General features: G+C 37.7%; 1 protein-coding gene across 6 annotated transcripts in view; it reads right to left on the bottom strand.

Annotated features, from left to right (window-relative positions):
• Window positions 1–12,515, bottom strand: part of PRDM10 (PR/SET domain 10) — a 91,480-nt gene that overhangs the window by 26,500 nt on the left and 52,465 nt on the right. For 3 of the 6 annotated variants that reach the window (XM_088800819.1, XM_088800820.1, XM_088800822.1), the window contains exons 7-11: window positions 11,150–11,353; window positions 5,967–6,042; window positions 3,754–3,871; window positions 868–997; window positions 114–353 (exon numbers count right to left, since the gene is read on the bottom strand). In XM_088800819.1, the coding sequence (XP_088656945.1) occupies window positions 114–353; window positions 868–997; window positions 3,754–3,871; window positions 5,967–6,042; window positions 11,150–11,353 (768 nt within the window). The remainder of the gene's footprint in view (window positions 1–113; window positions 354–867; window positions 998–3,753; window positions 3,872–5,966; window positions 6,043–11,149; window positions 11,354–12,515) is intronic. The other 3 variants (XM_019713984.3, XM_019713986.3, XM_074321062.2) reach the window with 1 other exon arrangement.

Here is a 12,515-nt window from a genome sequence, read left to right as displayed (position 1 = left end):
AAGCAAGATTTCGAAGTGTATGGTGAATAGGCTAGAAAACATAGCACCTGAAAAGCTGGCTGGCTGGAGAAAGGTGAGCACCTAGCGAAGGGGGAGCTCTGCTTTCCACTTACTCGGATGCGTTTGGCCCTGCGCATGTCATCGGCCGTCAGAGTGCTCTGGGGGGGCAGCACGCTCTCCTCAGGCTGGGGCTGCAGGTGTAGGCTGTGAGTTTCCGGCTCGTGCTCCAGAGAAGGAGTTTCCTGTGGCAGCTGAGGGATTGGGAGAGTGGTCTGTTCTGGTTGATCCAGCCCATTCAGAGTAGCTGGTTCAGCCTCATCAAACTGCTCCTTGGGGGAAAAATGTAGCAAGTCCTGAAATTACAATAACCAGGAATTATTTCCCTACCTAGACAGATTAGCGCTAGGATTGTCAGTTAAGGTTTAGTATTGCTGCTTATTTTTTATATGACTAGAGACAATACTCAGAAAAAATATTCTCCTTCTGGGAAAGTTAATTAGATAACTATCCACAGAATGTAAAAACTATAAGCTATTTCAGTTCACTTCGTGAGGAAAACACCGTGACAGGACTCTTCTGGAACACTATAATTTTAATTATTTAAACTAATTAAACAGAGTCCCACAATAATATCTCCAGACAATTTCAAATCTTTAGGGCAGCAAAGTTAGGTTTTGTTGTAAGTAATATTTGAAAATACTTTTTTTTTTAATTTCTCTAGTCATACTTTAATTAACAGGCAACAAAGCATTGACATGACAGGACTGCCACCCTCTGAAGGATATTTGTATTTAAATCCAATAATAGTTCTGTTAAGTCCTCTAAGAGAGTGTCTAAGAAGTAGATCTTTCCCACCCACCCCAGTACCTGTGTCCCATCATCACACTTTTCCCCATTTTCACTGGTTATTTCCAAGCGGATAAATTTTGGAGGACGCCCTGGCCGTCGACCTGGGCCAAATCGCCTCTTGCCTCGTCCCCTTCCTCTGCCTCTTGTTCTGGGGACAAGAGATGGGGTTATAAATTGTCATCATCACAGAATACTCTATAACAAATATTTCCCTCAATTATTTTGATTAGCTCCAAATCTTGATTTCCTCTCACTTTATTACATTTCCTGATTGTTTTTTCTAATGGAAACAACTGTTTTACTAATATACACTTTCTAAATTTCTCATCTTTGCTATCTATATAGCTCAAAGCAATGTCTTAAATTATTCAGAATAACAAGGAGCTATAAAAATTCGAGGTACTGACACCAGTTTGCTAGTGAAAAATCAGAAAGCAGGAGCGCATCCCTGAAGTGATGTGAGAAACGCAGACAGAACAGGACACACTATGCCTTAGAGTATGTTCCTAGAGACAAAATTCCATTCCTTTCTCCCTCCCCTTGCCTTACCTCAGACTCCTTCCAAGAAATGTGGCTTTCTAAGATTCAAAATAACTTTCCACTTTTACTATAAGCTCCTGGAAGGTCAGAACAAATTTCTAATTCAACTGTTCCATAACATACCTAGTAAATACTAAATAAATTGTATCCTTTTTAATGGATTTCTAACACATAAACATTCCTTAATAAAAGGGATTCAGAAAGTGTGTCATTAAAACTTTTTTAGAAGATGTGTGTGAGATACATATAAAATTAATCAGATCATCCTATATTCTTCCACTCACCTATTTAACAATTTAACAAAAATTATACATTTTCCAGTTAGTTTTGGAAGACTCTTTATTATGGAAAATTCTGAAACTAGGCAAATGCAGAGACTACCATAATGAGGCCAACATAACCATTATCTAATTTCAATACTGTCAACTCACAGCCAATTTTATTCCGTCTATATCCCCACTACTTCCTCCCACACATACCCAATTAGATTATTTTGAAATAAATCCCAGAAATCATTTCATCTATAAATATTTTATTATGTTATCTGTAAAACATAAGGAATATATACATATACAATATATATATCTCCACAATACCATTATTTCACCTTAAAAAATAAACAAAAACAAAAACCTGATAGTTGCTCAGTGTTATTAAATCTCGCCAAAGTTCAAATTTTCCTAATTGTCTCAAAGTTCTTTTAATAGTTACTAACAACCATTTTTTCCCGAAAATAAGACCTAGCCGGACCATCAGCTCTAATGAGTCTTTTGGAGCAAAAATTAATATAAGACCCAGTCTTATTTTACTGTAAGACCGGTATAATAAATATAATATAATATAATATAATATAATATAATATAATATAATATAATATAACGTAACGTAATGTAATACCGAGTCTTATATTAATTTTTGCTCCAAAAGATGCATTAGAGCTGATGGTCCAGGTAGGTCTTATTTTCAGGGAAACACAGCAGAATATAAAAAGTGCTACAATAGAGCTATGAACAGAGATTTAGGGATACTCAGGAGGGAGTGACTTAACTCTCACAGTGTCCTCCACTCACCTCAGATATTTACTCCAATAGTTATATCCTAGAACTTGTCATCTTCAGTAAGTGCAGAACTCCCATTATCTCAACCCCATGTATCGCCCACTCTGACACTATCTCCTGATTTTCCAGCTCACTCCCTCTACGTAACACCTGGACTCAACAATCCTTTCACTTCACTACCAACTCCAATCTAATCCTCTGTCACCTATTTGCAGTCCTATGTCCTCATGATGTTTTCTCTCCCTTCTTCCACACATAAACTCCAAAGTCATTCACTGTAGTCACTCCCTTATATATACTTTTGATTTCCATTCCCACTTCTGCTTCATTTCTCTTGCTATGTTATATACGCCTGGCAAAACCACAACACTGTGCAACCCAACTCCCTGTCTGCTTTGCACGGGCTCTCTTGCAGTGAAATGAAGCTGGAAAATGAGACACAGCCTTGCTAGTAGCCTCACTTTAATTCATGACCATGAACCTCAAGTGAGCTCTTAATATTGCAGGCAATCATACTGTAGTTCCCCAGAACATTTATTTTCCCACTTTCCTAAATGCCACTTCACACCATCTCCTCTCTTTTCAAATCCTATAATAGTCGGCAACCTTACATCTGTCCCATTGGTACAACCCTACTCCAAACCACCCTCATTCTTCATCTGAACTGTCGAAATAGCTTCTAACTGGACTCTCTATCTTCACTCTTAATCCGATAGAAGCTAAAGTAATGTTTTTATTTTTATACAGGGTGATGTTTTAAAATATAATTGACATCACAATACTCCCTGATCAGAACCCTCTAAAGATTTCTTATCACAGAATAAAATCCAAATTTCTTACCATTACCCATAAAGCCTACCCGATCTGGCTCCTACCTACCCTATCCTATATGATTCTCCCTCATCTATCTGTTTTTTTTATATAGTAGAATTAAATATATGATTTTGTTTGATGAAGGAATTCTACTACTGAAAAAAGTTGGAAAATCAGAGATGCAGATTATGTCATAGGTGTATGCTATCTCAAGAATTCATATTTCAGAATCTCTGATTAAGGGAGATTTAACTAAGGTGAAAGGATCTCCTATTGCTGGGTATTGGTTATGCTGGAAAAGAGATAAATAGTAAATAAGGATGAGGATGGGGATGAGGGGGCAGGAATTAACAAATAAAAAATTTCCCTCAGCAGTTTACTGGTTACCTGTCTACACACACATACACACAAAGACTCATTACTTTATAGACCATACAGAAATGACTCTGGACCTTTAAAAACTAAGTTTGTGAAACCTTCCCCATCATTATACCTGCTAAACACATCCAGTTTCTCATCATGAGAATTGAGATGCTGCTGCAACTGCTCTGAGCTTATAAATCGGCGGTTACATTCATAGCAGGGCCAATTCTTCTCTTGCTCTCGAAGAACTGCAGTCACAGGAGAGAAATCATAAAGGCTAATGATCAATGAATAAATAAAACTCAAATGCCCAGTATCCTCACCATTCCAATCTCAGTGTAACTCAGACTTCATAAACATATAGTGTCTGCTATTTGCATTACTGTTCTGTTGTGAAACAAAAGGCTAAAGTTTGACAGAGAGTAGTTTTTAGGATCTTATTTTCTGATATATTCATATAAAACATCAAAGAAACAAACACCCTCATACTACCCTCTCCCAACCCCCAACCCCCAGCACGCACACACACACAACACACACACACACAACACACACACACACACACACACACACACACAACCTCACCACACTGGAAAAACAGAAAGGACTACAACGGAAATCTGTATTCAGATAACCTAGTGATTCAGAGGTAAGCTTCTAATCTGAGGGTATATTTTATCACAAATAACTTTAAAAATTAATGCCCAATATAATCACTCTGGCAAAATATTCAGAAGTATCTACTAAAGCTGATTACATGCATAGCCTACGACCCAACAATTCCACTTCTAGATGTACACCCAACAGGAATACACACATCTGTTCACTAAAAGACACATAAAAATGTTCACAATGGCAACCTTCAAAACAGCCCCAAACTGGAAACAACCCTGCTATATAATAGGAATATGGCTGACTTTTGTTCCTGGTTCCTGAGAAATAACCTCTAAATCTTTGAAATTTCCCAAGTGATAAGAGTGTCCTTGTTATTTATCCATGATGGTCTCTGACTATACCTGAGTTTATACTAATAAGATGGCTCCCGATGGGGTCAGCTGAGCCAGCAAGCCCAACCATCAGGTTACAGGGCTGGGGCTGTAAGCAAAGCGGTATCAGCCAGGGAGGGGAGCAGGAACTGGAGAGTAAGTTCAATCACAGGGCCAAAGATTCAATCAGTCAAGCCTATGTAGTGATACCTCAATAAAAACTCTGGAAACCAAAGTTCAGGTGAGCTTCCCTGGCTGGTAACCATACATCAATCACACACGCCAGGGAGGTGACATGGCCTAAGGACATAGAAGCTTCACATTTGGGACCCTCCCAAACCTTGTCCTATATGTCTCTTCACTTTGCTGGTTCTGATGCATAATCATAAGTAGAGAACTTTTCTGAATTTCGTGAATCATTCTAGTGAATTATCAAACCTAAGGGCATAGTGGGAACTCCCTAACTTGTGGCTAGTTGGTCAGAAGTGCAGACGGCATAGGAACCCCAGAGGTGGTGGCTACTGTCTGAGGTGAGGAGAGTCTTGTAGAAGACTCTGCCCTTCACCTATAAAATGTGACCTAACTCTAGGTAGTTGGCATCAGAATTACACTGTACAGCACAAATTTCCATCTACAATAAAACAGATAACTTAATTGTGGTACATTCGTACAGTAGAATACCAAATAGCAATGAGAATGAACAAATACAATAATATACAACCATATGGATGAATCTCACAAACATAATGTTGAGCAAAAGGTTCCCACCCACCGTAAGTGTACATATCCCAATTCTATTCATATAAAGTTCAGTCACAAGCATATCGTATCTGTGGTATGGAAGTCAGGAGAGTCGTTACACTTGGGAGTGAGGACGAATTGGAAGAAAGCACAAGGACACTTCTGGGGTAGTATTCATGTTCTGTGTCTTGACCTGAGTTCAGGTTACACAGGTATGTTCCCTTTGTGAAAATTCATCGAGCTGTATACTTATGATTTGTGCTCTATTCCGTATGGAGATTATACTTCAGTAACATTTACATTAAAAACAAAGTCAACGCCTGCCTTGCTATGTCCTCAGACATGATTAAGTCTCGATAGGGATCACCCTCTGATGTAGGTTCTAATTTAGTATTTGGAGGTTTTCATTATGTTAAATACTATTTTCCAGCACCCGTGAAAGAAATGTAAATATGTCATTGTCATTTGATCCTAGAATTAGCGATGTGTAGCTCTAAAAAATCTACTGGAATATCTTCTTAAATATATGGAGATGGAAAAATTAGGGATTGCATAAAGATGTAATATGTACAACTTAGAATTCATACAGAAAAAATAAAATATAAAAAAGTACAACCACCTTTCCTTTCTTCCTCAGAAATGTCATGAATTTTCTGGTTCACAAACTCAGCATAGGATGCAGCATACCACACCTGCAATAACCAAATATATCATCAAAAACTAAAGGACATCACCAGGTGCTCTTTGAATGCTCAAATGTGTAAATCTTTTTCCTGCTTATATAAAACAATTCAGGTTTTTCCACAGCCCATGAAAAACAAGCCAACAACAAAAAAATTCACACTGTGAGCCAACCCCTTTAACACCAGTCTGCAGATAGTCGGGAAGTTCATTTATCATAACACACTACATATGTTTTCTTTTTCCTTTAAAAAAAATTGTTTTGTTATTAGAACTTCACAAGAGATAATATTAATAGTCTATTCATTAAATAAAACGTAGTCTCTCCTGATTTTTTTTATCTGTACTAAACACAGGTTTTACACAGCTGTAATCATAGTGGCTTCCACCCCTCCAGGTCACCAAAGGGCTCTTACTAGAATCACCAGTGACTGTTTCAAGTGCCACCACACCCTCCTCATTCACTTCCTCCCTCCTTCCCCACTGTCTACTTCTGCTCAGTCTCCTTGTCTGGCTCTTCTTCCTCTCCCTAACTTCAAAATAGTGGTGTTCCTCAAAGCTTAGTCCAAATCCAGGGCCTCTTTATTTTTCCCTAAGGTGATCATATCCATTTCCAACCAACTCAATGCTAAGACTACCAAATCGGTATCTCCATCCCAGATCCTCTCTCTCTGTTCCCTCCACGTAGATTCTACTGCCTACCTGACACTGTGGATGTTTCACAAACAGCTTGAACTTAACACACCCAGAACTGAGTTCTAGATGCTCCCCTACTCACACCCCTATCCCTGCTTACCTTCCCCATCTCAGTAAATACTCTACCTTGCACACAATTGTTCAGGCTTGAAACCTGAAAGGTATGTTGGATTTCTCAGTTTTCCTCTGTAATCCTTTAGCAAGAACTGTTGATTGCTCAGATGTTCCCCATTTCTGTCTCTCCCACTTAGATGCATGCCAAGATGAGCTCTTGCCTGGTCTTCTAACAAGCCTCCTCTTTTATACTCTTGCTCTCTCCAATCCATTTTCTACACAGGAGCCAAAGTGGTCTTCTTAAAACACCATCATCAGATTCCCATGCTTGAAAGCCAGCAATAGCTTCTTGTTTCATAATAAACCTGCAATGCTTGATTATGGTCTCCTAAGGGCTCCATGATCTGGCCCTATTTTGCTAAGCAATCTCAGCTCTCATCACTCTCCCTTACGTAGCACTCAACCAAGAGGGTCTGCTGTCAGTTCCTCAAACATGCCAAGTTCTTTCTCACCCCAACTTTTGCCCTTGCTGTGTCACCACCAGAAGAAATGCTGGGTTCTTCCCCTTCACCCCTCTCCTAACCCCTTCTACACTGGAGGCCCCTTCTCATTCCAATTCTCAGCCTAATTATCATCTCTTCAGCAAGGCCTTCCCTATCTGTCATATCTATTCTGGTCCCTTTCCTGTTATTTGCTCTCTTTTCACCATTTGTTTCTTTCATAGCACTTGCCACTACTTAACATATTTGCTTATTTACATCTTTCTGCCCACCTCTCCTGTAGAATGTTAGTTCCCCAAACATGGGGGAACTAGCCCAGCTTTTCCTAGTGTCTGAAACCTAGTGGGAGTTCAATATATTAATCACTATATGAATTAATCATATATAATTGTTATGGAACATTATTTTAACAATATGAAAATATTTATTTTGAGAGACTTCATTTTTAACTGTGGGATAATATTCTACAAAGTCAATATTCTATAATTTACTTAACCATGACCCTATGGTTGGATTTGTAGGTGGTTTATCATTTTTCTGTTATAAATTCTTATTCCATCAATTCCAATATGTATATTTTTCATATTTTAACATCTCAGAATCAGAATGGGTCTCATAATCCATGGCATCCTACACTCACTGCCATGATGTAGCTCTCACTGCCTGCTCATTGCTCCTGCACAAGCCTGGCCAAGCTCTTTGTATTGTACCTCTGTGGCACTCCATGAGTTGTTAACACTTGCTGAGCAATGCAAATGAGTGGGGTAAAAATTGCTGTCTCCCTCAGAATAAATAAAAGAAACTTCAAAGCAATGCAAGGCTGGTGTGATCACCCTGCAGGACCTCTCATTAAGGTATCAAACATCAAACTGTCAGAAACTTTCTTCTGACTTGATCAAAAACCACTGAAGTTTCAAGGACATGTGTCACAATTGAGGAAGATGATATACATGGGCTCAGTCAATAGGAAAGCACAATGTCAAAACCTGCAGAAAGGGTAATGGCTTGGAAAAATATCCCATAGGTGATAGCAGAGCACTTATATTAAAAATACTGCACTGTTTTCAACACCTTGATGGCACAGAAGATGACAGATATAGGAAAGCACAAACATCCATGATGAAGTAAAATAGTGATTCAGTAAAAAAAGTCAGATTTTTTTTAAAAGCAGTTAATACCTTAACCAAATTATTTTACCTATGTGAACTTTTTTTGTATGTGTGATGTGATTTTTAAAATTATGTCTAAGTCTAAAATAGCTCCTACATGGGTATAAAATACCATTTTATTGATTTAAAAAACAAAAAATCACTGTAGGGGTGGCCAGATGGCTCAGTTGGTTAGAGCGCGAGCTCTGAATAACAGGGTTGCCGGTTCAATTCCCACATGAGATGGTGGGCTGTGCCCCCTGCAACTAAGATTGAAAACGGCGACTGGACTTGGAGCGGAGCTGCGCCCTCCACAACTAGATTGATGACAACAAGCTGCCGCTGAGCTTCCAGAGGGGCGGCCAGATAGCTCAGTTGGTTAGAGGGCGAGCTCTCAACAACAAGGTTACCAGTTCAATTCCCCCATGGGATGGTGGGCTGTGCCCCCTGCAACCAAAGATTGAATATAGCAACTGGACTTGGAGTTGAGCTGCGCCCTCCACAACTAGATTGAAGGACAATGACTTGGAGCTGATGGGTCCTGGAGAAACACACTGTTCTCCAATATTCCCCAATAAAATTTAAGACAAAACAACAAGAACAAAAATCACTGTAATACAGTTTAACTGGTGGCAATTTTTTCCTTAATGGTGCATAAAATAATGGTGCATCTTAAAGCCATTATTATCTGAGAGACAGTAAGATATGGCATTACAAAATTCTAATGTATCTAGCTTTATCTTTGTTTATAACTATTTCCTCAGACTAACTGTTGAGGGTTGGGTTTACTCAGCCAAGAATATTTTTGCAATATGCTGCCAGAAATATTCTACAAAATAATCCCATTCTGTAATGAATGTCCCTATTTTTTAAAACTCTCACATTCATTGTACTGTACCCATTTATTTTGGCTAATTTAAATTAACAAAAATAATAATCCATAGTTGTGTTAAGGGTTTTTAAATTATCAATATTGAAAACACTTTTAAATATTTCTTTACTATTTGATTCCTCATCCAAATAAAGTCCATTCCAGACATTTGTTAATTTGTCCATCTGTATGTAGTGAAATTAGAGATGTACAACTCTCTGTTTTTATACTTAAAACTTTTGACATGTATTACAAATATTTCCCCCGTTCTGTTGCTTCCCTTTTTATCTGTCATTTTGGTTGTTTATTATACTGCACTATTGCATCCTTATTTAAATGTTTCTGTCTTTCCCTCTATATAGTTCTATCTACTGTTTTAAAAGAGAAAGTAATCTCCCTTCCACAGTTAAAAAGTATTCACTCCAGTATCATCTTGTGAATAATTTATTTGGCTAGATGATGCAAGATATAAATCTCCCTTTACATATTTTCTTGGGGGTTTATGTATTATCTAGTCGATGATTTCAAAGATGCAGGTTTTGTAAAACTTTTGAACAAAGTCTAGATCTTTGTTTTCCCCTAGAGAGGTATTTATTCTCACTTTGACCACAGTGAGGCGCTGTGCAACTCTGGACTGGCACAATCACTTCTCTCCTAGTTTTCATTTATATCAGGAAGTTTTACTGTATGTTGACCCCATCTTTTGGCCATGTTCCTAACATAGCATTAAAAAAAAAAAAGGTATCTTCACTTGGAATCACAGCAGAACTTTCATTATATCATCAAGAGTTAATATTTACCCAAATTCCAACAGAGACTTATTCACAAAAAATAAATTCCTGAAATCAGAAGTCTTTCCATAAAACATTTTGGGCTAAATAAATTATTCAGATAAAGAAAAGAAATCTTGGGGCGGCCGGTTAGCTCAGTTGGTTAGAGCACAGTGCTCTTAACAACAAGGTTGCTGGTTTGATCCCCACATGGACAACTGTGCCCTCCACAACTAGATTGAAACAACTACTTGACTTGGAGCTGATGGGTCCTGGAAAAACACGTTTAAAATAAATGAAAGTTTAAAAAAAAAAAGAAAAAGAAAAGAAATCTTGCCCATACATGTGAATATCATTTTACAAGCTCTCCTGTTTCCCAACTAATTCTTCTTTAGAGTGTATAAATCATATTACCGTGTTTCCCCAAAAATAAGACCTAGTCAGACAATCAGCTCTAATTCGTCTTTTGGAGCAAAAATTAATATAAGACCCGGTCTTATAGTAAAATAAGACCGGGTCTTATATAATATAACATAATATAAGACCCGGTCTTATATTATATAATATATGTTATATTATGTGTTATATTATATGTATTATATTATAACATAACATACATGTTATGTTATATTAATAATATATAGTAATCTATATTATATTATATAAGACCGGGTCTCATATTATAGTAAAATATAAGACTGGGTCTTATATTAATTTTTACTCCAAAAGACACATTAGAGCTGATTGTAAAGCTAGGTCTTATTTTTAGGGAAACATGGTAAATAACCCCATCTTTCATCACTCCATCATACCAGTCTGTTCCCCATAACAACTATACCTTACCCCTGGGCCTAATGCCTTCATGTAGGCCTTTGATATGCCCAAAAGTCATACATTTTTTATTTTGCTTTATTATGGGACTATTATAGGTATACAGTATATAGTAGACATTCAATAGGTAAGAGAATTACAAGGAAAGGACCATTTTTGTAAGAATCCCACTTCAGGAAAAAAAAAAGTAGGAAAAGCATTAAACAAGCATGATTCCTAGCAGAGGCCCCACTGACCCAGCTCTGTACCTTAAGCTCCTGCTTGGGTTCTACGTTCTTTATTGTTGTGTAATACACGTGGTGGCCATATTGGTAAGCCACCAGGTTCTGCTCCAGGTGATTCTGGGCTGGACGTACAAACATCATCCAATTACAAAGGGTCTCATCAGACAACTCAAACCATAGGTCTTCATGTAAATCCCTGTCTTTTCTGTCCCCTTTATCAAGAGAAACCTGTAATCAAAGAGAAAGTTAAAAGCCATGCCAAAAAACAAAATAAATAAAACCTTCAATATGATATGCATTAATGTCATAATACACAATATATTGCTCTTTAAATTAACCATATATCCTGATTCTTCCCTTTGTACAGAACTGGAATTGTGTCTTGCCAGATGTAAAAGGGAAAGGATCTCCAAATACCCACCTATAGAATTACCAGGCAAAACCTGAAAGTTAACCTGATTGTATAGCTTCAGTTGATGTGTCATCATTAACTAACACATCAAAAAATGCTACAAATAAGCCAGAAAATACAAGCAAAATACTCTCCAGTTTATTATAACTTGCTTCCTTTTGGGATTCAATTGTATTCATTTATAATGTATAGCCTGGTGACAGGTATTTCTCTTTACAAAGTATTCTCTTTTTTTTCCAAATTACAGTCAACATTCAATGTTATATTAATTTCAGGTATACAGCATAGTGGTTAGACATTTATATAACTTGCTACAAAGTACTACTCTTTCCTGGAGATCTTGAGCATTCACCAGAGAATACCTCCCCATGACAGCAGCTAATTTCTCAAAACACACATCCCAAATATTCTCCCTTCCCACTGCCCTTTCTTGGTTCTCCAGAGTGGCTCTCCAAGAGGCAGACATCAAGGGGTTGAAGAGAAGTAAAAGCATCGAATGTAAAAAATAGAGATCAGTATAAACATACTTTAACATACAGTGAACTATTCTTTAAGAAAAGATTCACTAGAACAGAGCTGTTTCAAAAATTGAAGTGGTTTTCGTGAAAACATTATTGGCACTTGGCAGATTACATGAGCCTACATAATTCTCTGTGTTCCAGTCAGTTTGAAAAAAAAAGAAAAAGCTGTTAAAGCCCCTGTTACGGGCTCAATTGTGTCCCCATCCCCCCAAAAAAAAATTCATATGTTGATACCCTAATCTCCCAATAACTCAGAATGTGACTAGATTTGGAGCTAGGACTTTTAAAGAGGTGATTATGTTTAAATGAGGTCATTAGAGTGGGCCCTAATACAATCTGATTGTTGTCCTTATAAAAAGTGGAAATTAGGACACACAGAGACACCCGGCTATGCTTGCAGAGAGGGATGACCAAGTACAGAGGCGGCAAGAGGGCGGCCATCTACAAGACAAGGAGA

This window comes from Rhinolophus sinicus, chromosome 9 (genome assembly GCF_057876585.1).
Source record: "Rhinolophus sinicus isolate RSI-liver-muscle chromosome 9, RSI-T2T, whole genome shotgun sequence".
Classification (NCBI taxonomy): domain Eukaryota; kingdom Metazoa; phylum Chordata; class Mammalia; order Chiroptera; family Rhinolophidae; genus Rhinolophus; species Rhinolophus sinicus.
Note: the sequence above shows the minus strand (reverse complement) of the source record. Positions and strands in the feature narration are given on the sequence as shown.